Source organism: Paramormyrops kingsleyae, chromosome 14 (assembly GCF_048594095.1).
Source record: "Paramormyrops kingsleyae isolate MSU_618 chromosome 14, PKINGS_0.4, whole genome shotgun sequence".
In the NCBI taxonomy this organism is placed as follows: Eukaryota; Metazoa; Chordata; class Actinopteri; order Osteoglossiformes; family Mormyridae; genus Paramormyrops; species Paramormyrops kingsleyae.
Window position 1 is genome coordinate 15,700,960 of NC_132810.1, and position 27,487 is coordinate 15,728,446.

At 49.1% G+C, this 27,487-nt stretch overlaps 1 protein-coding gene across 1 annotated transcript; it reads right to left on the reverse strand.

Moving 5' to 3' along the window:
• Positions 1 to 8,209: 8,209 nt before the first annotated feature.
• osr1 (odd-skipped related transcription factor 1) lies at positions 8,210 to 14,066 on the reverse strand. Its single transcript, XM_023792686.2, has 3 exons — positions 13,776 to 14,066; positions 9,101 to 9,777; positions 8,210 to 8,920 (listed from the first exon to the last, which is right to left on the reverse strand). Exons 2-3 carry the CDS (start codon positions 9,721 to 9,723, stop codon positions 8,788 to 8,790), a joined length of 756 nt encoding a protein of 251 aa, XP_023648454.1. The 5' UTR covers positions 9,724 to 9,777; positions 13,776 to 14,066; the 3' UTR covers positions 8,210 to 8,787.
• Between the last annotated feature and the right edge of the window lie 13,421 nt (positions 14,067 to 27,487).

Genomic DNA, 27,487 nt, shown 5'->3' on the forward strand with positions numbered 1-27,487 from the left:
GCACACAGAGAAACACGCACACAGAGAAAGGCACGCACACGGAGGAACACGCACTCGTAGAATGGCACGCACATGGAGAAACACGCACACGGAGAAACACACGCACACGTAGAAAGGCACGCACACGGAGAAACACGCACACAGAGAAAGGCACGCACACGGAGGAACACGCACACGTAGAATGGCATGCACATGGAGAAACACGCACACGGAGAAACACACGCACACGTAGAAAGGCACGCACACGGAGAAACACGCACACAGAGAAAGGCACGCATATGGAGAAACACAAAGGGACGCACACGGAGAAACACACGCACACGTAGAAAGGCACGCAGGTGGAGAAACACACGCACACGGAGAAACACGCACACGGAGAAACACACGCACACGGAGGAACACACGCATTGTTTTGCATGTAATGAATAGCATGTGTATAACAGCGTGAGTTTCCTTCTCATGCTCCATCACATAAGCCAAACCCAGAGCCGCGTTTCCATGTCCTAAGCCCCGCCCCCCTCAAATGTGTTCATAATGTACAAAGGCGATTGGCTGAATTCACTGGCCAGGGAGGCAGTGCTGAGGTCGGTGGGGGCCATCCTGTGGTTCACTCTGCCCCTTGTGGGCCGCTTTCAGTATCACTTTGTCTTCTGTGCCCCCCCCCAGACATGCTGCACTAGCCGTATCTGGTCACTGGTACTTTCCTCGTGAACCAGTCCAAACTTCAAAAATGACCCCAACTCTGGTGCCTGAGCAATGGTTACTGGCCTGATTAGGGCCAGGGACTTTCTGGAAGCCTCCATAACACAGCGAACCCTGGGGGGCTGCTGCTGGCTCACTGCACGCACTGGGGGTTGATGTCCCTTTGATGGGATGAGCCTCAGACTGCCTATGGCCACCCTGCACTGCAGGGTTACGCTTTACAGCCGTGCTTAATAACTGCCAGAGATCAAGCGTCTGCAAACTAAGCTGATGTCAGCATGGGAAGGCAGGGAAAGTGATTAGCTGTCACAACAATAAACACACACAACAATAAAATGCATCCTCTGCATTTAGCCCATATGTGACGTCGTGACATAGCAGGGGGCAGCTAATTCAGCCCCCGGGGAGCAGTGCTTGGGGGCGGTACCTTGCTCAGGGTACCTCAGTGGTGCCTTGCTGGTCGGGGACTCAAACCAGCAATCTTTGAATTACATGTATGCTCCCCTAACCATTAGGCCACCGCTGCGGGGATAGGCTGGGGACCCGGGGCGGTGAGCTGTGGGGGCAGCGGCGTGAAGGGGGGGCCACTTTCAGGCTGGAGTCATTGGTCCTCCCATGCGGATTACACAAAAAAAAACGGCAAATGAGCACATGCTGCGGACACAATAGCTGAGAAACGGAGCGAGACGTGAGATAAAGGCGAAAGCGACCCATTCTTCCCCGGAGATTAAGGGCGGTGTTTCTCTGCACCCTGAATGCGTTATATATGAAGCACATGAGCGGGCTGTTTAGTGTGTCAACACGGTGTAGGAGTGGGGGCCCGCCCTCTCTTCACAGGGTTTATGCGGGGATTAGCATCTTGCCTGTCATGCAGAGCTCTACATCCCTGTTAGCTTTATCGCCCAGGCCATGGAAATGTCACGGGAAATCTGCTCTTTCAGGTACTGCAGTCAGTGCCCCGAACATTCCGGAGGCTAAAGCTAACGTGCTAGCTATATCCATTTTTACTTTGTAACCAGAGTGCTTCACCATCCTATGAACGTTATACGGTGGGGGGGGGGGGGGGCAGGCCATTGTTGTCCATGGTTTGTTAAGTTCTTCTTCACCGGCTGAGCAAGATGGGAAGCCGCAGTGCCTCGTGGCCCCTGGTGTTTCATAACATTGTGCTGTTCCGGATAATTCCATCATGCCCCTCTTCAACACCAGCTCTCAGTTTACCTTCAGCAGCAGTTCATCCCAACTACCAATGCACCCAGCTTTTGCTTGTGGGGAAGGCTTTGACAGTCTTCCTCAGTGTGTTCTGAGTCTGCATCAGCCGTCATGCACCTCAGAAAGCCTGCGAGAACCTCAGACTTCCTACAAGGCCTGGACCGAGCGATCTGGCCCCAGCCACTGCTGCTATTGTTTACGGGATAATTTTACATGAATTCCGATTAAATTCCGGTACAGAAATCCGTTAATGTTTACACACTGAGACAGTCCCATGGGTCTTGCTCACTTTTAGACACTTGACCATCTGTTCAAACAACAGTATGTTGAAAGTGCTTCAAACTTGGGTTCAAATTCCAGCAGGGGCTGCACTCTGCACAGGCAGGTTGGGGTAGCAGCACCTCGTAACGTGACTGAGGCCAGCCCATTGTCGGTCTGCCCCGGGCCCCCAGCCCCCGGGCCCCAGGCCCCCAGCCCCCGGCCCCGGGCCCTCAGCCCCGCTTTGCGCTTTCAGAGCGAGAGGCCAGTTTGACTTATTCTTCAGTTATATTGCAGATCGTTGCTCGAAATTATATTAAAGGCTTGTTTTATGGCAGTAAATTTGTGTTTTGTCAAATAAATCCATATTTCAGGAAGGCATACAGTTATTATCTGGAAACATTTCAAGGCTCACGCCGTGCTTGGAGAGGCCTGTGTTTACTCACAAAGTGTAAGCTTGGCAGTGGCCTTACAGGCTGTTTGGGTCTGTAGCGCGTAATAACCGCCCCGTCCCGCCTGCTGGGGGCTTTACGTCCACAGATTGCCCTCATTTTTTTATCGCATCATTCTCCTCGCATTTATTCGCAATTTGCTGCAATTTTGAGCCGCAAATCACTCCCGGAGAGAGGGCCGGCTGGCGCGGCCATTCTGGCGAGCCTGGAAGGTAAACGAGGAAGGTTCTGGAACACCTTTCGGGTTCGTGGAACGCCTGGCCCATTCCCCGGTGCCTTTGTTGACACCGCTGACATTTTCCCACGATTCCAGCGGGCCGTCGCCTTTTATGACTCTTATCCATAATTGTGTTTGCCGGGAAAGTGCAGACCTTAGAGAATCTTTAATGACTGGCTTGACATCGAACGCCAGCTCAATCCAATCCGGTGAAGCGTCACCCATTACAGTCGACCCCCTTTTGTGCTTCACTTTCTGGCAGGCTGCATATCTACTGACCGGAAGACTTTCGTCATCACTCTGCAGTTTGCTATTCTCCCGCTCTAACTTGAAGAACCAACTGTCACCTCCCTGTTCCACACTTCTCGAGGTTTCGCATTAGTTACTCCTGACCTGGCCATCATTTCTGTCTCTTACGTCAGAACGTTGCAGCACCCCATGGGAGAAGCTTGGCTCGTTCTAGGGACTGAGAAGCGCTATCAGTGAGGGCCTGTCGGGGTGGGCTAGTGGTCCGAGACGGAGGCAGGTTCTGCTATCTGTCACTGTGGAGGCTGGACATGGTGCATGTGTGTGTGTATGTGGGGGGGGGGGGGTGCATAGCGTGTAACTGCCAGCTCGTGAGACAGACGCTTCCTGGTTGGGATGTGAGGCAGGGGTCACTGTGACCCCAAACGGACTCCATCCTTCACAGGGAGCCTCACGCTAACACTCATGCTAACGATAAGCTCCGCAAACCTGGTGCAACAATTGTGTCAATAAAGTTCAGGGTTCTACGGATCTAATGGCATTTGACTCAGGTTTTATTTCTGGAATGTTCCTCTGGCGTGCTGGTTAGGATGTTTCACCTTCAGCTGACCCCCCTCCCGCGGGCAAGTTTTAGTGCTGGGACCTTCAGTGACGGGCGCGGGGTATTTATAGCGGTGGCGAGTCGTACGCTGATTGCTGGGCACGGAAGCGCTTTTCAGCGGCTCTGGCTTTCACCTTCCCGGAGTCTCCACGTACCGTGCTGTGCTGATTCACCCAGCACCGTGGCACAGGATTCCCATTCCCAGAGAGAGGAAGCTGGGCCGGGGGGGTCCATCAGCCTGTCGACCACTCATCCTGTTGGCCTCACCTCCCCCCCGGTCCCCCGGCCCCCAGCAGGCCCTAAAGCTGTCACCACGCCTGCCACTGTCCCCTCCGCTCCCTTCCCGCTCACATCCCAGTGGGATTTGGCCGCTTTTTTGGTCAAAAACAAAAAAAAACAAAAGGGAAAGCAAAAAAAGCAAGACAAACGGTAACTGAAAAATCACAGTGTCGTTCACAAGGGAGGTGATGATTGGATGAGCCATGTGCCAATCATCTCTCTGAGTTACAGTCTGTTAAATGGCAGAGGGGTGGGTGGGGGTGGCTTTCGGAGCAGGGGGGGTCTGGGAGAGTTCGAGGCTCTCCTGACCGGCACGCCACCTGCATTGCGGACACGACCATGCTCACAGCTGCAGGGATCATGTCCCTGGCTTGTCCTGGGGGGGTCAGGGAGATGATGACGGACACATGGGTTCCTGACTCCCAGCGAAGGAGCAGGGGACCGAGGCTGGCAGGAAGGCCAGAGAGCGAGAGCTTCCTGTGAGCCAGAGTCCCCAGAACCGGCTTCTGGAGAAGACCAGGCTCCAAGGACACACCTACACATACATTCTGAAATTCCTCGCAGAACTTAATATTCTCAAATTCACAGCCACACACAGGAACATCCGGTAGGTGTCCTGAACCATTATAGGTTATTTTCCTTAACTGCTTATTGATTTACTCAGCTTTCAGCTGCAGCTGTGGTTTACAGTACTCATCTGCCCCCCAACTCGCAGAGATTCCCATCATACACAAAAAAATCCCTCGCTAGGGGCTGTAAAATCCCCCCCCCTATGACTCGGAGGCCAACCACAGCCCAAGGTTTACGGCCATACCATTACGCCTGCGGTTCAGACACACGTTTTCTTTCGGGCCTTCGTCCCGGGGGAGTCAGATCTGTCCTCCCGCACTGCATCAATATTTGAGGAGGGAAAAAAAGAGGGGGAGAGAGAGAGAGATAGACAGACAGGCAGAAAGCTCAGTAAATCGGTGTTTAACAGCATAAATCTGATAGGGGGCGTCACTGTGCCGTGGGCTTTCCAAGAGCGTGGCTGCATTTCTGTGGCAGGACGGATGTGGAACTCTCCCACGCGGCAGAGAGAAAGAGAGAGCAAGAGAGAGCGGAAGAGGAAGAGTAGCTCAGTACTGTCCCTGCTGACCAAAAGGCAGAACTTCAGGAAGAGAGGGCAGGCAGACAGTATGAAATATTTACACGTTTGTGAGGCCATTAGCAAGTCGTCAAGGACCATTGTCACGGAGACAGGGACGTGGCGAGCAGCGGCCGAGGGACCCCGACTCCCAGAGAGTTGTGGTGAAGAATAGAAATGGGCTTTATTTGTTTGTGTGAACTCCCGGCGAGGTCGCCTCCCCAAACCCAGGGATGAGCGCGAACTCCCGGCGAGGTCGCCTCCCCAAACCCAGGGATGTGGCTCGGTGCAGTCAGGAATGCGCACCTGTACCGCATCGGTGCTTTCAGGGGCTGCGATTTGGCCTCTGGATGCTGACCTTGAGGTGCATGGGGTGTAAATGCTACCCTGTCATCCCAGAAGAACTATCAGAATCAGTTTTATACAGGGTATGAAGAATTTGGCATGCAGCATCAGTGCAGTCAAACAAAGTAAAAACGTAAAAAGAACAACAGTAAACGAGCATTCGGTGGCGACACGGGATACAGTAGGCGGTAGAATGACCCGGAAAATTGGGTGATAAAGACACCAGCTGTGAAAATGCAATAAAAACAAGACAAGACAGTAGAGAAGGATCTACCTCACTGTGTGTCTCTGTGTATGTATGTTCACATCTGTGTGTATGTGCGCTTGCATGTCTGTGTCTGCTCATATATGCACTTGCGTGTGTATATCCTCACATATGCACTTGCGTGTGTATATGCTCACATGTGCACTTGCGTGTGCGTCTGCTCACATTTGTGCTTGTGTGTTATTAATTATCAACACTAAAAGTGTAATTCTGACTTCACCACATTCCCAGCAGGAGGCGCAGTAGCACGGGGGGTAACATCCATCAGACACAGGCTGTCAGATCCTCTTACGCAGCCACCGTCTGCCCACGCACACGCTCGTGTGGAATCCTGCGCCGCCTCACGCTGTAACGTGTCAGGACGCGGCACGTAACCCGATGCATGCCGGTGCTTTCTGGCTGCATGAAACGTCTGAGTTTCTCAAAAGCATCTGGGAGGGCCTTGGAACGGCGCGTCGACGGAATGAAGTGTGCAATATGGAATTGTCACGCTTTTCCAGCAGAATCTTTTTCGGGAGTCCCGAATGCTGGCTTGGAGTGTGGACGTGTTCGTGCCTTGGAAATTGTGCCAGCAGAGGGCCATGGCGACCCTCCCACCCCCCCGCCAGCCCACTTGCTGAGGGACAGATTATTATTCTGCCTGATGGGGGGGGAGGGGGGGGGTTCAGCACACTGAGTTGCAAACCACAGCCCCCCCCCCCCCCCCCCCCCGCAGATGCCAGAGCTATGAGGCTAAATCAAATGTCTTGTTTAAGTTGTGGGGAGGAGTGACCAGCGGCCCCCCAGTTGGCAGACTGTGAATCTGGCACCGTGTCACCCAGACGTGGCCTAGGAGGTCGGTACCCCAGCACTGCGGTCTGACACCTGTCCGACTCTCAGGGACAGCGCCCCCCCCCCCCCCCCGGCCACATCCTGTTCCCTCCGGCCCGCTGGCTCACATCCCCCGGAGTTTACCTGCCCAGCGCCACGCTAACGCTGATGCTCGCTCACGCAGCCAGGCAGCACCGGGGAGACGAGGGCAGGGTGCCTAGCCTGAGGTGATGGACGCAGCCCATGAAAAGGCCTCTGTTAGCGGGCCGTCGCCACACCAGGCCGACGGAGGAAAAAGGAGAGTTTGTTCATGTGCTTTCACGCTTGTTTATTTAGCAGAGGCTTTTGTTGGAATGAGGGAAGCTCAGGGTGCGACAGCAGCCGACCTTCAGGGTCCAGTGGCAGTACGATCACTCTGCCAGCCATGGGATCCAAACCCACGACCTTATGGACACAGCCACAGATCAGACCCCGGACCTACCGAAGTACAGCCAGTACTGCTGGAGAATAAGAGACTGGACCCTGGACATGCCCTCGCATGCTCACTGGGGGGATTAAAGCGACCCGTAATGAGGGTTAAGTCCCCCCCCCCCCCCCAAATGCGCTCACCCCCCTCCCGCCCCCAAACTGGAACTATCACGTCATTTCAACCGCGACACTGAACACTAGAATTACTTTAATTACTGGAGATCATGACAACTGGGGGGGGGGGGGGGGCGGTTTCAGACACAGCTTAACGCCTACACTATAAAGCACCCCCCGTCCCCCATCTCCCCTGCTGGGGGGGAATTCTTAGCTTCTCAAAGCAGTGGCTTATTCAGCGACGGCACTCCTTCCCAGAGAGCTGAGAGGAGTGATCGGCATCCAGGAAGAGCACGATGAGTGAAGCAGGCTCCCTCCCCCCATCCAGCGAGACCTGACGCACCCTTCCTGCATCCGTGACATTTCCTTTTATCGCCGCGGATGAAGATGGCAGCCGTGACACCCGCCGGCACCGAGCCTCGCTGATTATGCTCCGCATGTCACGCTCTGTGAGATACGACCCTACCCCGCATTATTCTTTGATAAAACTAATGCTTGGAAAACTACTTTCAAAACAGATCAGAATCTTGACCCCTGTGTGGCGGACAGGTGTGTTTTCTTTTAAAATCCATAGAGACTATTGAAATATATTAACATCCCTCAGTTCTCGTTTTGATTTTTCTTATTGGTAATATTGGCCACACTAGTAGATTCTGGGGAGTCACCATGGCAACGTGGTGGGGCTTCTTACTGAGAGCTTTCCGTGCTTCTGCAGGACACCCTGACAGCATCACCGCCTGGGACCACCATCGTTAGAGGGGATATCATCCAATAAACAAAAAGCACGGGACAGAGCCCCGCCCACACACGCTACAGTGGAATGATCTCCATACCCAACCCTGTGAACTGACAGAGACTTTCCCCTGACCTTTGGGAGGGGGTTTCATACACGCACTCGATAAACATGCAATCACCTGGCAGCTGATGGGGATTGGCTCCGCCCCCTCCCCATGTCTCAGGAGGAATCCAGCCTTAGTGGGTGGAGCCCCTGTCCAATGCAGGGGTGTGTCTGTGTTTACATTACATTTAGCATATGCTAATGCTACAAGGCCAGCGACAACACTAACGATGTATTCGAACATGCACAACAATAAATGAATCATAATGATGGCAGATCTGCAATTACATCCCCTTTTATTGACCACGAGGTGTTTTGTTTAGAAAATGACTATTTATTTAAAAAATAAGTTTAAGGAATCCAGTGATATATGTAAATAATCAATAATCAGAGTAAAGTGCCAAATATCAGTTATACAAAACAGAAATCTGTACAAAAAACATTGGAATGTGATCTTTAAAAGAAGGATAAAGGGATGTGTGTCTCTGGGGTTGCCTGGGAGATTACAGAAGGCCGTCCAGAGAACTCCAAAGTCTCTCAGAAGCCTGGAGTTTGGGGCTCCTGATGCCGTCAGAAGGGCCGCCCCCGCCGCCCACCCCACCCAGTCTAAGAACTGGAGATGTGGTCACCAACCCCAGCTTTTATTTCGGTCTGAGTTGCTCGTCTGAGTCCCCCGAATTGTCGCTGAGTCAGAGGTTCTGGCATCGCCGCTGGATTTGGCGTTCCGGCCGCTGGAGCGCGTTTTTCCCGCCGGGCTTTCCCAAGCTCGCCCATATCCCGCTAACATCCTTCTCCTCCTCCTCCTCCTCCTTGCCCGCCTGTTCTGGCCCCCTCCCCCCGAGATTCCAGGCCCTGCATCACTTGATCTTGGTGGTCTTCAGCTCCTTCACCTGCATGTGTAATGTTTTGTGCACGGCCAGAGTCCGCGACTGACAGAATCCTTTGCCACACTCCTGGCACTTAAATGGCTTCTCTTTGGAGTGGATATACCTGGGGGGGGGGGGGTGACAGGAAGGGGGGGGCATCTCATCAGCATTTATCCGGAGACACACAATGGCGCTTTACCAGAATACACAAAGAGGGGCTGATTTTTAAACGGCCTGCAGACAGATAAACGTGACTGTCAGCGCGAGGCGGCAGGACACATGTAGCCCCTGACTCGACCCTCACCTGTGGTCCCTCAGGTGGTCCTGCCTCCGGAAGGCCTTGTGGCAGATGTCGCAGGTGTAGGGCCTCTCGTCCGTGTGCGTGCGCTCGTGGATCAGCAGGTTGTAGGACTTGGTGAAGTGTCGGCCGCAAAACTTGCAGACGAACTCCTTCTTGGTCTTGGAGGGCAGCCGGCCGCGGCTCGGCTTGCGGTCGGGCGAGAGCTTGGCCGCCTCCAGCAGGGAGCCCACAGCCGGCGGGGAGCTCAGGTCCTCCGCTTTCAGCGGCTCCTCCTGTGTCGCCGCCACCGCCAGGTTGGCAAAGTCGAAGCGGGGCTTGTTCTTGCCGGCCGGACCGCCGCTCTCCCGCTTAGGCTCGGCCACGTGCGGGAAAACGGGGATGGACGGCAACGGGAAGCGCGCATCCATCAGCGCCGGCAGCTTGGAGATGGTGCAGCGTGGCAGTGTCAGTGGAGGATAGCCCAGCGCCCACTGGTGGAGGTGCACTGCGTGCAGTGTGCTGAAGCTGTAGATACCGGGGATGTGCTCTGAGGGCAGCTGGAAGCCGCCCGCTTGCAGCAGGGAGTAATTGACCAAAGGTAAGGAGGGGTGCAGAGGCACCGGGGCCGGGAGCGTCTTACTTCCCATGTCGGAGAACCAGCGGCTGCCGTGCGGGTGAACTGCAAGCCAACAGCCGTCCGGCTACAAAAGAAAGATAAATTCCCTTCAGACTGGGTGACATTCAGGTGCATGTGGCTATTTATCGGGAATAAAAAGCATATAAAGTGCATTTTTACACAAAATACACGCATTTACCCTGCTAGCTGTAAAGACGGCGCTAAATATTACAGCAGGACCCAGATGGATTTAACCTGCAACATTTTGGCCAAGACAAATTCCTTTGCAACTACCCTGCGTGCATAATTATATAATTATAATTGTGCAAATCACTATTTAAATTTTTTGGAAGTAAATCACACCGAACGGGCGCTTTGCGTGCGCTCTAAGTAATGGTTTTATTTTTCGTGTCAGACAGCGCGCTACCGGCCAGATCTGGGCGCTTTTTTCTTTCTTTTTCATAATTACGGCGCGTTTCTTCAAAGTCAATAGACAAACATGGGGCTAATTTATAATACTCGGCAGCCCCCGGAGCGCTCGGGTCGGGTCGGGCTGGTCCGGACCGGGACCGGCCCCGGCGCTGCGTGTGTTTGGCGTGGGCGGTTTCCCCAGCCCGGGAATTTCGCTGCGGGCCATTTCAAACAGGTACACTGAAAGAAGCCATTCACTGAGAGAAATGCCTTTCTGTTTAATCAGCTTCGATAAGAACAAATAAAGCACACTAAATATCCCTTTGTTTCACTCGCCTTGAATGACACTCCGAGTTTCTACGTGGATTAAATGACTTTTTTTCCACGATCATAGCTGAAAATGTTTCTCGGCTCGGGAAATATTTACTTTGTTACACTTGATTTAAACATAATAATCGGTCCATTACCGCAGGCTTTAATTGTATCCATGTATAGTGCTTGTTTGGTAGTTTATAATTTAAATATAAACTCCACGCTTCTCAATATACCATTGATGCACCGCCGCTTTTTATGAACAAAACAGCAATACATTCCAAAAAGGGAAGTTTATTAACGCCTCCAGTGTCCTGGGGCTGATCGTTTTTAGAGGGTTAATGAAAATATTAGTAAACAGAATAAAACTGCATGACGGATCTGATTACGACCATATCCAATTATAGTGCGGAGGGGGAAGGGAGGGGCCACCGTAAATAAAAAGCGAAATAGTACTAATTAGAGCCGCCGGACCTCAAAGCTCCCCCGGGGATTTCGCTTTTCTGATCAGGACGCAGAAATAATTGACTTTTACTTACTAAGTCATTAGAGGAGATCAGCGGTCAGCCCGGGGCCGCCCGGGACGCTTAACCCTCTGATGTTCAGGCGGCCCGGGACGCTTAACCCTCTGATGTTCAGGCGGTTTTTCGCGAGTCATGCAGTGATCAGTGTACCTGCTCAACAGACTACGCTACACCGCCTGTAATACTCTAAATGCTTAAAATAGGGGGATGCACACGAAGCACTAACAAGCGAAAAAATCCACAAGTGCAGCTCGGGACATCCGTTTGGGGCGCATGGCTGGTGACCCAGGCTGACCCCCCGAGGCTTTCGGCCCCGGACTTGTTTGCTAATTGGCGAGATGTTGCATTGATGATCGCGAGGAAAGTGACAGCAGAAGCCGCGCTTTATTGTTCAAACGCCGGCGAGGACTTGAGCCCCGCCGCCTTTCGCGCCTGCTAATCTGCCTGGCGTCGCAGGTGATGAAGGCGGCCAGTCTGCCCTTACTGCCCCCCAGTCTGGCAACGGGGGCCCTGTGCATCTCGACACAGACAGGAAAATAATGGGCTACAATTAATAAATAGCAACGACATTCACAGTGTGACCTTTTTTAAAATTAATAAAATAATAATGTTCAAATGTCTAAATTAAAGATAAATCAAAATTGAAGATAATACAATATAAATGTAAGAATGTATATATAAACGAATTAAAACAACTTTAAACAAACTTTGTTATTATTTATTTATTATTATTATTAGTAGTAGTAGTATTATTATAAAGAAAAACAGTGATTCGTAGCTATAGAATGTAAATTCTACGCAGGCGTTAATTAAGGAAAGTCCCTTTAAAGTCTAATTGTCGCGGTTACAGCCACTTTAAAGGTGTTCTAGTGCCAATACACATTTCTTCAGTATGCTGGTTTTCGTTTGAAGAGGCCGGCATTTTACATCTGGACGTGTAGTGTGTATTACGAGGCGAAGTATCGCCTCTTGGGTCGCCCATGTTAATGTGCGGCAGTTAACGCGCGGGCGCGCCCTTATGTCCGGCTGCGGCAGCGCATATCAGCAAGGACCGCCTCGCGCACAGGTACCCCGCGCACGCAGCAAGCCCACGCCATCCTTTCGTCCGAATTTCTGTCCGCCTTTTAAGCTTTTTTTGTATATGTTATAATCAAATGCCAGCTTTCTGCTATCACGTGGCTGGACTTAACAAAAACAAATTAATACAATTAAAACAAACCAGTGTTCTTATCATGATGAAATGTACAATGTCAAAAGAAAGACCAATAAATGTTTCAGAGTTAAGTAATGTTATTTTTAAAAGCAGACATGCCCAACAGTAGGGAAATCATTGCATTTCTGCGTCGCCGTGACCCGGTTCCTGGATGTAAAACAATAACAACAACAATAATAATATTCAGGCGCAACTTGTAACTTTTTTTCTGCTCGTACCAAATATATCTCTTGGGGCCTACACTTAACTAAGTATTGTATTAATATTAACCATATATAATTTGAAATAGATATTGATTTTAATTAGGCTCTTGCTTTCCTGTTTAAGCTTTCAGGTAACAGATTATTGTTAAACAACCCAGTGTCTCATTAGATAAAACGCCAGGCAACATAGATGAAAAGTCTTAAAATTATGTACGAAATATATATATTCCATAAATTGCTCTGTGTGATAGTTTTGCTGTAACACCTCTAGCTCTGTCACCCATTAACAGATAAATGTTGCAGTTATTGTGTTGTTACAGTAAAAAATAATAAAAAGTATAAACGAGTCCATCTCTAAACGCCGTAAAATTTGCCTAACTTGTTTAAATGTAACGAATAAAACGAATATTGAAATACATCAGTGATAAAGATGCAAGACGCATTAACACTATCATACTGATATTAATAACAACATAACGATACCCCATTTATATGATCATATGTCATCAACAAAAGTACATACTTATTTCCTTAAACTGTTATACAGTGTAATGATATACAAGCAACAGGGTGAAGTAAATTTTAAAAATTCAGTTCGTAGTAAAACATTCAACTCCTTCAAACACAGGCGGTACCACGGGTAACTCATTGCAATCGAATGATTCGGTCCGTATTACTATTATTATTATTATTGTTGTTATTATGGTAGCAATTATTGCTACATGTAAAACAGTAATCATTAATTTATAAATAGTGCTACTATGAAACATTCGCGAGAATGAAACACCGTCTGCCGCCTTTTCACCAAATTCTTTCAAAGCGCATTTTTAAACTGCGGTCCTTAGAAATGCATATACATAGGGTTTGTGCACGCATAAACAGAATGTACTTGGACAACAGCATGTATACATCTGCGCTTCATCCTCCGCATCCTTTGCGGCAAAGAAGAACTCCGAAAAGAAGTTGCGCAACTTTTGCACTAACCATTGTTATTTTTTTCCCACGAACACGGTCGTGGTTAAAAATAATCCCGAAATACAAGAATACCTAAACACTTAATCAATCGAAAAGTTGCTTTTCAGAAAGGTAACACCTGCTAATCGCCGGAAGATCTCGATAGAACTGCTACCGCATGTAAGCCGTGTTGTTAAGTTGTGAAGTACAGTTTGCGGTTTCATACAATCGGAATGATAAACAAAAAGGTAAAACTTAAGTCTAAATATACGTCTAATTGCGTTACAAATATTTGTGTAGAAAAACAAGACGTCAGGTCCCTGGAAATAACTAAAAACTGCTCAAAAAGTTCGCAGCTTGTGAGATGTTGATGGTGCCGACACTTCGAGCCCAAGCCTACATTTTTGAGATGCCGAAACGCGTATTTTCATACAAAAATGTACATGTACACCGAAGAAATTGTTACCTGGTCTAAGGCGATGGGTCCAGCGGTGTCAGAATTGGAGCTGGGCTGATTCGGATAAGTTAAAGAAGTTTTGCGGATCAAACTGTAAGGCTTTCGGGAGTTTTGCGTCGCTCTCAAGAAAGTTCTGGTTTCATGAAAGTGATTCGTTTAAATCGCAAAGTTAAGGCTGACAGCAGGAATGATGATGAGTGTCATCTATCCCTCATGTGTTTGCGGGACCGCTGCGGCGATCCGGGTAGGTGCCTTCACGCACTGTCCTGCGGTCTCGGCTCAAACCGCCTCTTTATTGCAACCAAACCCTTTAACCCGCACATGCGCGTAGGGCAGCCACCCCCCAGTCCAAAAAACTATCTTACTGTAAAGTGAAGTTTAAACATGGGCTTGTAAGCTCTCCCGACATGCGGACTCTGCTTTGCTTTTCTCATGCAAACTGCTGTTTCTAAGTGACAAGTGCAATGACAAGTCATGTAGTATATCGGGAATGGAAAATAAAACGACGGCCGTCCTAAAATCACTAACTACTGCATGGCCATTTAACAGGCATGTACATTACACTTTAACACTACTGAAACATATTTCATTACGTGAGTTTTTTTAAGTTCTGTGCATCAAAAGCAGGTCGAAGGCCTTTGAATCTAAATACACAAATTAAACGGATTTACCCACCGTCCAAATACGACACAAATGTACTGTCGTACTGTACTGATTAATGACTTGCTTACTTTTCATAAATAAGTCCACGAAAACTTTTATTTTTCACGTAAATATGTAAGTAGTTAAAACAGTTTCGTTAAGCGCATACATTATTTTTAAGTATCTAACCAAGATCTATTCGCATACTGAAGTGTGAACTTATTTTTAAGTTCACCGTGTACGATTGACATTTTATTGGTCAGCGTCGTTTATGTTATTAGCTATTATTCTAAGTAGTAGTGGTACTAAGTGGCTTTCAATTGTGCCCAGACGTGATATAAAATACTACGAGCTTTTTGGACGGTCTTTACTTCTCGTTATGTAGATTTATTGTTTGGCTTGTTTAACTTTGAATTGTGCAATATGATGAAAAAACTTTGAAAAGCAAAAAAAGAAGTAACACGATGAACGTGTACTGTAGAGTCAGTAGCATTTTCCTGAGCCCCCTCCCCGATTTCCGATAGAGGTCTGACCGCTGTACCGGACTGCAAGCTACTAAATCAGGCCTCGCTTTATAGTAATTAGCGTAAATATACAACTGTCACTTGCACTTGGGACCGGGGTGGAAAGAAACTGCGCACGCGTATTAGTCTTTAAAACCATTATTCAATTTGTCACCCATGTGAAAATGAATACAGATCGTAAGCATGTGTTTAAATTTTTATTAACATAAAAGGAGCCCTTTTATTTTCAAGAAAAAAATTGGGGAGGTATGGAATGTAAATTTAAGCCAGTAAGATATTGAAGATCTTTGGAAAATTATTGCAAGACATAAATGACTGTCAGTTTTTATCGTTGCACGTGTTTTTCAACTGCAACTCTATAATATTAAATGTCTTCTTTAATAAAAACTAAAAGATACATGATGGAAAACAAGAAACAATTGAGAAATCAATGAAAGATGTGTTTATTTAAACGCGCTATATTTTAAAACTGACTAAAAAAATTCGTTTGTTGTTTCAAAAGAAATGAGGCATATCACGACGCATTTAGCATTAATATTTTCTGCCTCACGGAATGGAAAGTATACCGGCTTAGACCATGTTCTCTTACTCACAGAACACATATTCCTATAAGAAATCAAATAGCCATAAATTATAGTTTACGTATATTTCAAGTAATTTAATATGCAGTTTTAATTATTTGTACTTTATCGCTCCATAGCTATATCACCGTAACTGCGATACAAGGTGTAGACATTTAATTGACGCTTCAAATTATCAGTATATATAAGCAAGTAAGTGAAAAGTAAGCGAGCCTGCGTTGGAGGCATTTAACCATCCTCACCCTCATGTTTTCACAGGAAGAGTTTCCCTGTCTGGGGTGTTTATTCCAACACGGCTTTCTGGCATCTTCTGTCACGATATGGCAACTATGTAGAAAACGCGCCACCTTCTGGACGCAGGTGGTTCTGCCGGAGTTTTTTTTTTTTTTTTTTTTTTGGCGTTTGATCAGAGTTCCCGGCCTGATAACGCCTGCATCTGGCTCATGGAACACTGCAATGAAACATAGATTGCAACGTTAGGAATAATATTTTAGAAACAAGTACGTTTTACAGCTATGAGTAGGATCCGTGCGATTCGGTGTGTAATGTCCGTGCGATTTATACGAGACACAGAGTACGAACATAGACCTGAGTTAAAAATTCTTACATCCTCGGCAGTGTTTATTTTATCAGCAATCTTTGGGCCCAGCTCACCAATTCAGCATCACTCCACCAAGTTCAAGAGCTCTGACCTCGGAATTAATCAGCCACAGAAGCACATCAAGTATGTTAAGCCGGGATATAATAAAAAACACAAGTGAGACATAATTTACATTTTTTTCCTGGGGAAGGAAAAACAAACTGTAAAGAATGGATTTGGGTCAAGCACTCTGTGTGTGTGTGTGTGTGTGTGTGGTGGGGGTAGGTGGGGGGGAGGGTTATGTATATATTACATGATAAAAAACTGTCATTTTGATGCAGTGGGGATATTTTTTCGGGGGGAAACTCATTTTTATAAAAATCTGTGATTGCAATCAAAAAAACTAAAAATGCCTAAAGTCTTGTATTTAGTTTGGTTACTTATGTTTAAGGTTAGGGCTATAATTGCTGCGATCAGGGTCTGAAATGAATGGAGAGTCCCCACAAAGATCAATACAAACGTGTGTGTGTGTGTTTTTGCGTGTGTGTGTGGTTCTCCTTCCATTTTGCACATCCCATACAAAATATATTGGTTTTTCATTTTTAAAAGTCTAATGTTTAAATGAAGAGTAGTATGAATGGACAGATATGATTAACTTCAGGGTGATTCAGTCAGGAGTTAGCAGTCTGTTTTGTCGGTGTTTAATCGTACACTGTTTCATTACATTCCGAGCCAGAATGTCTGATGATGGGATCATTGAGGCTGTCAAGCTGTATTTGAGCAGTTTTCTCCGTGTTACAACATCCTGCGATAATCAGTACAACCAGACGATTCATTACAGAGTTATAAAGCATCCCTTAGCATGCTGTGTAGAAGGCAAGCTCATCAGCCTGGAAGCGGGATAACTTCCCGGTGCATCGGAATGATTTTAATCCGCATTGTGTCTAGGAACACCAGCCATAAAGATACATGTAAAGCAAGATTTTAAAGCACCTGTAGCCTGTAACATAGTGTTTGTTTATGAATATCGCTACTGTGTTTATCCATTCAACAAATAATTATTAAGTTATTAAGATCAATGTCAACTCAAAGTGATTAGTTTGTTACACATTCTCTAACACAACAATCTGACATTATTATTATTATCATCAAAGGACAGAGTCACTGCTATCGACGTCTTCAAACATCTAGCTGATTATGCCAGCATTTGTGCTAATTAAATGATTAACTAGCAGCGTAATGGCAATCGGGATTGCGTCACTGTTAAACACGTGGCTTTGAAACAGACGCTCCATCAAACTAAAGGCTTTAGAAGAAACGGAGCAATGAAGCAAACCAGACTGTAATCATAACAGACAGCATCATCTTTCTCTCTCTAATGTAATGAATATATGTAAGACAGTTATATTTTAGATTTGTTTAATTGGGGCCAAACCACATGTGGTTTGCTGAAATAGCTCCCTAAGCAGAGCTGGATGTTGGAGTTCGGTGTGACTCCCATCCGGGTTTCGGACGTCTCCCGCAGGTCCAGTTTGGAAGGATGGGATTCACCCAGCGGCAGAGAGCTCTCCCGTCTCACGGCCAAAAACGCAGCGGACATCAATCGGCTTTCCTGGCTAGTCAAGGCAACATATCCATCAAATCATGATTTTGGTAATCAGTAAGAGCTAAAATCGGAATTGTGGGAACATTTCTGGCCCATGCAGGTGAAATGGAGCCGATCCTAAGAAAATGGCAGCTGCACCAATGAAGGCACCTGATCTCTCCATGCCGCCTGGCCTTGTGGTCCATGACATCTCAGCACAGGGCCTACAGAGTGAATCATCCATTTGTTTACTATCTAGAACCTTCTGAGGTGCTGCCTCAGGAGAGTGTGAGCGAGTGCCCAGCTATCCGTACACATTGCCACTGGCATCCGGCAAAGCTTCAGTTTCACATTCCAGTTTCTCCGGAGCTGGCATCCCGGCGGGCGGGCGGACGCTGGCACACGCCTCTCCACGTACGCTGCCCGAGTCGAACAGGCAATGGGCCCTTACATGGACTCTTTTATTGAACTGTTCATTCAATTAATATCTATAAATGAATAATAGGACTTTACTTGCGCTGTGTAATCGAGTTTGATGCAGAACTGCACACTAAAGAATGGGATTAATCTAAAACAAGCACATTTACTATCCACGTGAAGATGGATCAGAGATGCAGAGTGCCTCCGGTGGCTGCTTGCAGTACTGCAGTTTGTGTTACGTTGTGGCTCCATGACCTGCAGTGCTAATACAAGGTAACTCGGCCACCATCATCAATGGAGCAGTTTCCATGACGACAGGGGCAAACTGGAAAACAGCCTCTCGTTAGACCGGCACCTGTGTGCCTCAGAGCCCAGAGGTAGCATTTTGGGCCGCGCCGCTCGTGTCAGCAGGGGGGACGTGTGCTCAGTCGCACCCCATCAGGGAAAGAGGCGGCGCCGCATTAAATAAACTATATATGTTTACTTTGTATGAGATATTGCACAGTGTCCATTTGCTCACATGGTGCCTTTCCCTCCAATTTCCTCAGCTTGTTATTCCCAATTACGTGACACCCTCTAATATTCCGGAAACCCTCACCCACACACGCTAGCCGACATCGTCCATAACGACCCGATGGCGCTCGGTCGTAGGCTCCCCCAACACGCTGCCCTCGGTGCAGGGAGAGGCAGCGGCTGCATCACTTCGGTGAGGTCAGCGGGAGGCGCCAAGGAGCTCAGCCCGTTCGCTGTCCCCCCCCCCCCCCGTCACAGTTATAATGGTGGAGTCCTGTTCGCTCACCTACCAGCGACTGAAAGGCATCGCAGGAACAGCCCGCTGCTCTGGGACGTGTCAGCTTATCAGCTGAAATATTACTGCTGGTGATTAGATTAGGCAAGTCCCCCCCATCCCTGTCTGAGCACCAGGATGGGGGGGGGGCAGGTTTCCTCATGAGGGCTCGGAGATCCTGTTATTCACCATCACGGCGTACTGCTCCCTAAAGGGGGTAGCGGCTCTGAATGGTGAGCAAATCTCCAAAATACACAAAGGTAATGCGTGAAAGTGCAGTGTACTGCGTGAAAGTGCAGTGTACTGTGTGCGGGCCCCTGCCGCCGGCTTAGCCGTGCACTGCTACTACTACCACTAATATTAATGTGTGAATGCTCATGCTTAGACGCCTCAAAGCCCAAAACAGCCGTACGCATGTTTTTGTTCATTGGCCACATCCATCACAGGGTTTCCCAGAGGGGGGTGTTCTGAGGCCACACCCCATGGGCGGAGCGCGGGGCCCATGTGTGCAGGCATGGGGGCTCATGCCTGACTGGCATGGGTGTGGCCCCCAACCTTGGGCACCTCACTGTGACTCCCAGATGAGCGTGGGACTCTCCTGACCCTGGCGGAGTGGGATACGGGCGACGGTGGCATGTGGACCTTCTCCTGAAGGATCGCTTTTCGAGGAGTCATCAGAATGATTCCTTACTATATGATTATGATATTTGCTATATTAGAATGAGTATTATGGGATGTCCTCACTAGTAAACAGTAACACCTACCAACATCGGCGGGCACCGCCCTGGCCACGCAGAGAGGGTCAGACTCAGGAGGGCGGATGTGGGAGAGTAACCCGAAAACGGCCAGTAAACAGACAAGGGCGGCATGGGATGGAAGGTGAGGTGCACCGTAACGATCAGCGATGCCGTTTCGGTACGCCGCGTGTTTTCGGAACATTATAAACGGGTAATGTTTTGTTTTTACTGCAGGTCCCCTATAGAGTTTAATGTTTCTGTATCCCGGCCAAGATGCCGTAACAGGAATTGAGTGAGACGAATTCATCAACAATCCTAATACAATTACGTGTGGAAAAATCCCCGAAGAGTGTCCGATAAGTGGTAATGTAATGTTTCAATAACATGCGAATACGGCGGGAGACACGGAAAGCAGTGAGAGACGCCAGTCCGCAGGGATTAGCAATCGATCCGTTTGGAGACGGACGGCCAAGTTTGACTCAATTATATTAGATTCTCTGGGGACCCTGAATTTCACTGTTTGTGGAGGGATACAGGTGTGACGTCATCTCAGGTCCTTCTCCCTCAGAAATCACGTGGATTCATGCCTTTCTACGTCATGAATTGACCAGCAAATTATTTAGTTTCTAGTGTCTAGTATATTCTGGGTGTTAGAGATGGGGCCTTACAGCAGGATCCGGAATCTGGAATCCCGGAACACTGCTGAACCGCAGGGTCTGGGAACCACGACGCGCTGCTCAGCTGCTAGGCCTCGGAGAGCGTTCCACATTTTCCAGGCGGTCTCCGATCCCGCAGGCAAGGGGCTGGCAGATATATTTTGCCACCGCTAATGCCACACATCAGCATGGGACCCCCAGGGTTTGGGGGCCCCCTGTTGGCCACAAACAGTCACTACACTAGGGGAGACCCAGAAACAGCAAATCTGCCCCTGGATGTGTCACCTGAATGCCACCGTACTAAAACATCACTGTCTCCATCACGGGAAGACGGACAAGGGGAATATCGTAGGTCAGAGACTCGGAGCATCGAGATGCCTGTTTAACGTGCATATATATGTACAGTGTGCACAGATATAGGGCTGTCTGTAGCCGCTATTCCCAGCCACTCCTGGGTTTGATATACTTCACCCCCCGATGGGAAAACAGCCGCAGTCAGGTATAGCGAGATAGTGAATTAATGCCGCATCCTGTCTGCCTCAGCATGCTAACTCATAATGGATTTTCGGTCAGGTTGGCCTGCAGGTTCCCTCTGGGATCAGACTTCAATGCCTCTCCTTACTTGAATTTAAATCATCAGACACGGAGCTTCTGTGCGCTGAGCTCATGGAAGGCATTGCTTTTTTTCCGACAGGAACAAACCGCGGCCTGAAACCGTATTTATTAGTCTTTTCTTATAAATGAATAGCCAGCAGTTCTTACTATTAATTTAGCTGCTCGGAGCTCGGGTAAGCGAGGCCGGCGCTCACCCCTCGATAACATCTGTCACCTGTCTGCCGGTTTTGGCAAACGCACATCTGGGTGAAGATGTCCCCAGAGCGAGCTTCGCAAAGGAGCAGGCTGTCAGTAATCCCAGGTCTCTGGAGGGGAACCTGGATTTAATTAGGCTAATTAGTCCAGCGCAAAATGCATCCAGAGACGGACGGTCCCGCCCTCCCGAACGGTAGTTTGAGAAACAGGAAAATGGCAATCTCTGTCTCCCCTTTCAGGGAGTTTGGAAAAAAAACTCCTCAGTAAATTGTTTTGGTTAGCTGGCAGCCGTGGCGTCGCCGGTGACCCGGACGCCGGGAGACGAGCGATGGCGGCCCACGTCGCCGTGTTTATCGAATGTGACATGGGGGGGGGGACAGCTGATGGAGTTGAGCAATAAAATACAGGAACTTTTGTTTACATCCATGAGGACAATATTCAGAGTGTCACGTTTTAAAATAAATCTTTCAGATTCAGCGTAAACAACTTAAGATCATTCCGGACAGAAAACTACTAATTAAGGAGCATCAGAGTTGCAATTAAGGGACTTTTAATCCCACAGTCTCAGCCATTGGTGGCGCACAGAACATTTGGTTTCTCATGGAAACACCATGTAACACGACACATAATCGTCATTTACACAGAGCCGCACCAAACGCATGTGTTTGCCTAAGGAACGCTTAATTAGATTAAGAAGCGACCGGCCGTGTCCGGAGACGTGGGGTAATTAATCCCGAAGCCGGGCCATTGCTGGGGAGATTGTTGTTTTAGTTCCCCGCCACCCCAGGCCTGACGTGCGCCGGTGTTGAGGAGAGCGTCGTCATCAGGCAAATATGCAGGCCGCCGCGCTTTGTTATGTTTCATTCTGCTCGAGTGGCACTTTGGGCCAGAGGCCCACGATTCGCTCCAAGGGGGAGGGGGGCGGGGCTAACGATAGCTGCGTATGTGCGAGTTGGGGGTGGGGGGGGTGGTGTGGGGGCGCCAGGGACGGAGGGGCTGCCAGCTCCCTCCACATTTACGAGCGAGAAGAGTATAAAAATACTCATCGCTACTCAGGGGCGCTGGGGGGACGAGATGAATATTTCAGCTGCGAGCTTCTGGGGGCCCGGAATGTTCCGCACTTTGTCTGTATGGGGGTGCGACTGCTTAAGTCACCCCGGTCCTTCCATGGTTGACTCTCAGTTTACCGTGACCACTCAGCAGACAGATTCTACATACTTTACACCTTCTTTGTCTCCATACACACCGTAAGCATGAATACTCGCTCTTATAAGTGCCCATTATGTGATGTAATGCTCACTTTACTCAAACAGGGGGCGTCACTGAGAGTCACGCCATGTCACAGCCAGTGAGGCCAGTCTCTCACCAGTCACTCATTCCCAGTAACCTGAAGCAGTGGTCGGCCCTCTGCACGTCCTCCAGTGGACCCAAATAATTCGAAATAAGAAAAACAGACATTTTCACAGCAACCACTACAGACCCTCAGCCAAAAGAGAGAAAGGGGGAAAAAACATATTTACAAGTATGTTTGATGATACTCTGGTGATCCTGGGATAATGCAGTAAGCTCGGCAAGTTGTTTGCATTATTTATGAACCTTTATTCAATTTTTATGCTACTTTTATGCTACACATTTATCTCGTGTGACTCGGGCCTGTTCACAGAAGCTGCTGTTCATCACACACCCGTATAAAGCTTGCTGTTTTACCTACAGCGTTAATTGTTTTAGTTCACTGCTCTTTCTGTCACACAACACTGAATGCCATCCAAGCATTCAACCTCAGCAGCCACCCACACACCTGATACCGCCGTGCGGCTGGCTATCGAGCCCTCGATTACGGCTCAGGTGTGCAGCATTGTGGAAGAATGCAAGTATGTGGACCGGCTAGGGGTACATGGAGCGGATTGCGTACCACAGCCGCGTAGGACAGGAATATCGATTTTAACACAGACACGCCGAAAAATATGTAGATGCAGTGTCATTTTACAGTGTCATGTTACAGAAGAAAGGAATCTATTTTCTTATTTATTCTGCAAAAGGTCTAAAAATATGGTGATGTAACACCGAAACCATCTGGCTCTCTCCCACGAGCTCTTTTGTTTCTTAAAATGAGACAACGAACTGGAACAAAGGGCCATTAAAGGCAGAGCATTTCAGAGGCCCTTCTCGCAACCTGCGGGAGCTTTCACATCCCGGCCGGGTTTCAGTGCAACCGGAGAGCCGGGCCGCCGACATCGCCTTCATTACCGCGGCGGATCGCTGCGTTCTCTCACGGCTCTGCTTCCGGAGGGACTCTCGGAGCAGAGATCACACGCCCTCGTTAGAGGCACGCACGTGAGCGCCATGTCCGGGTTCGGCGATCCGGCAAGAGTACGATTCTGTGGAACGACCATTAAATCGAAATGAATGGTCAAAATTCCACTGGAAAAACACGGTCCACCCGCAGCGAGAAGCCATGGCAGGCGGTGCCTCGAACCACAGGTCATACACCCCATGAGCCATTTTGGGGGGGGGGATCCAGGTTAATATCTTGCTGCATAAATCAGCGTCATTTCTGGTGTGCATTAGTGGGTGGGACTGACCGCACATGGATGTTTTGGGGGGGGAAGCTCTGCATACGGTAAGCTGCCAAGGCCTCGCCGCTCCAGCAGGTGGCGCATCGCCTGTGTGGTGACAGCGCCCCCTGCTGTTTCATGCTCGTGTGGTTGCTGCCCCCCCAACCAATGCGGACTGTTTCCTATATTATCAAACAGTCACTGTGACTCAGCACTGCACCCAACACAGGGAGTGAGATATGTGTAAAGGAGCCACCATAGGTACACGTTAAGTACCTCTGTCAATGTGTTAAGTACAGCTGTTTACATTGCGCTGTGTACCTCTGTATACACGTTAAGTATCACTGCAGACAGCTGTATGTCATGTTTATTATCTCTGTAGATGTGTGTTAAGTATGGTTGTATATGTTAAGTATTTCTGTCGACGAGGTAAATATACCTGCATACGTCGTGTTATGTACCTTCAGTAGACGTGTGATAAGTACCTCTGTATAAGTATAGTTAAGTACATCTGTGAACATGTGTTAAGAACACATGGAATTAGTTGTGTTAAGTACCTCTGAACACGCGTGTTAAGTACTTCTGTCGATATGTTAAGTACCTCTATAGACACGTTAAGCACAGCTGTATAAGTTGTAACTCTGTAGATGTGTGTTAAGTACCTCTGCATACCCATGTTTAGTGCCTCTGTAGATGCGTGTTAAGCCCTGCTGCAGATACAGGCTCTGCATTAGCCTGCTTCAGGGAGCACGTCTGGTAACGGCGCTGTGTGGGAATTTACAGACCGCCTGGGTTTAATCACGCAGCAGTGCACACGCATAAATCCACATGCAGGTGTGCATATCAACACACACACACACACACACACACACACACACACACACACACACACACAGACACACACACACACACACACACACACACACACACAGACACACACACACACACACACACACACACACACACACACACACACACACAGAGCGCAGAGGCAGGTTCAGCAGGTAAAACAGGAAACCTTTGATCAAAAGTGGGTTTCAGGGGAGATCCAGCATGGAAACATCCGGGTGGATGAAAAACATTAGCTAAGAAATATCGAAGATGCACGTCTTCCGGGGCCAGCGAGCTGAAGGTTAATATTCACATTTGCAGGATAAATTCATACATTTGGCAAGATGCAGCAGAGAAAACATCTATTCTCCGTTTGAAATGTTTTACAGAAAATGAGATATTTTTACGGGCAGCATGGGGTGGGGGCGGAGAGGTGACTGAGGGGCCGAGTGGTGACAACAGACAGGGACACGAGTAAACAGGGATTATGAGGATAACAAGTAGTTTACAAAAACACACACGACGCAGGAACAAGACGGAGCCGCCTCACATCCTCAGTCAAGGCCCTGAAATGCACTCCACCTCCTAGAACGGTTTCCTAACCGCCCGCGTCACTCGGCTGCTCTATACGCTCTACTTGCATTGACGCCGCGATCCAGATCCCCTAAGTGTGCGATGGGTAAACGCCGCTAATGAGAAAAGCAGGGATTACAGAGGTCCTCTTCAGTTTAATCAAAAACGCACAGCTTGTGCTTTTATGCTGTATTTTCTGTAACTAGGCTGTCATGTGCATGGACACCCCCAAGCTCGTCATCCATCCACCCTTCCCAAGCCCTAGAGTCTATCCCAGGCGGCCGGGGGTCACCCTGGATGGGATGCAGAGCTCTCCACAGACACCCGTAACACTTCCATGTTTAGACGACGCTCTGCACCAGCTTCTCATCCACAGCGAATGTTCTCCAGAACAACAGTAGTGCATGCTCTGCACATGCCCCTAACCCTCAGAGTAACACTTTAAGATGTATGTTACGAGATTAATCAAACACCAGCCCTTAGCAGTGAAGCGTCTTGGCACACCGAGGCGTAATAAATGATTATTGCTTCAGGAGCGCTAGTCGTTATAAATCAGCCGGCGAGGACGCCGTATGAGATGAAAGGACCCAGCGAGGTATAAGGCCCAGCCAGGACTGGGATCTCAATCTTCAATCAAGAAACCCCCCCTCCCTCCCACCAGCCCACCCCCATGGAAGCCGGGAGTGTAATTTTACAGACAGAAGCTCTGGGTTTGATGAAGAGCACGCTGTACCTGGGTTGGCCGGTAATATTTCGCCGGTGTGGTAATGAAACACACATGCAGCGCGGCGGCAGTGGCCAGGCCGCTGTCAGGACACGTAACGTCTTCCAGTCACATGACAGACTAATTAAAGGAACGTGTGCGCGAGCATGTATGGGTGAGGGTGTCTCTGTAGCCGGCAGGGTTACCCTGCGGCCAAACAGTGAGCAGCTAGGGACACTCGTGCCGGCCGCGGGAACCACAGACGCTCAGGCTGGTGGCATGTGGTCCCGTTACAGGCAGGGGGCCGAGCAGGGCCCGGCCACATAGGCTTTTTGGGGCTTGCTGTTCAGATAGCAGGTACCAGTCGCCAAAGAAGCATGCAATGGCTGTGGGAGGGATCCAAAAGAGCTTTTAGCGCATTACCATGCAGGCCAAAGGCGAGGAGGACTGGCACAGGGGACAGGAAGCCGGCAACAGTCATGAACCAAGTCGCTAGTCAGGCGACACTAGCTTGTTCAGCTACCCGATGCTAACGCTAACTGCGCTCCCAAGAGGATTCAGAGATCCTCCCCCCCATCAGAGATGTGCTGCTATTGACAGTGTCCCTGAGACCCAAACAAAACCCTGTGCAGTGCCAGCTGGCTCCCTGAGAACAAGGATGATTTCACTGAATAATAATCATCTCTTTATGTTTCTCATCAGATAAACTCGCACGGTTTCGGGAAACATGGGATGGGTTACGACGGACAGAAGAGAGCGCGCTCAACGGCCCGCTGTACCGTAATGAGATATGCCGGGAATCGAGGCCTTATAAATGGGGCGTTATGTCTTCAACTGGCCAAGAGAACCGACCCAGTGCCTCACCGTCTGTGGCCATCCTCGGGTTTGCACTGAGCAGGACTGCAGTGAGCGGAGGTCTAGAACCAATAAACATCCGCCGTGGTAAGAAAACATGTGCGTTGATGATGGTGTTGAGGGCCCGGACGGCAGACCTTCAGGCCCTTCTCCTCCATCCCCAGGCGTGTATTTACTTAACACGCCACTATCTGAGGTCTCGGGGCAGAAATATGAAAAGAAAAACAACTGAAAACAAAATTATTTATTATCTGCGAGCTCAAGTGTGCTTCAGCGCCAGTGAAATAAGTAGCAGCTAATGTAAACAGTTTGATGCGCGGCCGGTTTTTTTGTAGCTCGCTGACGGACACGCCAAAGAATGCGCTGAACCGTTTTCGCTTTACGGAGGAGCCCCAGAGAGCAGTATTAGTGCTGAATGCATTCCAATGCAGCGACGCAGCGGATCTCGCAGCGAATGCGTCCAAACAGCCACTCCCTATCCCTCCCACTCTCTCTCTCCCTGTCCTCCGATTTTGGACCTTCGATCGGAGGGCTGATACAAAAACGGGGGTCTCGATCACCCTATAGATCACCACCCCCCCTAGACCTCCTGGTTCCTGACAGGTCTTGTCTCACCACAAAGATATCCCACATTCCCGTGCTACGCTGGCCAATCAGAGGCAGCTGGCACGTTAGGCACGTTGGGCACATTGGGCACACACATGGCCAGGCCGGAGAGGTCAGGTTTGTTCCTGTGGTACAGTTCATGGATTCCTTCAGTCCAGCTTTGGTTGGCACTTGGCAAATGGGGAGCAACAGATTTCGGCATGAAGTTCCGATTCCGTCGGCATCGGCATGGCGAAGCTTTCCTCGCGCGAGGGACCTGAGAGCGTAAAGGCCGCG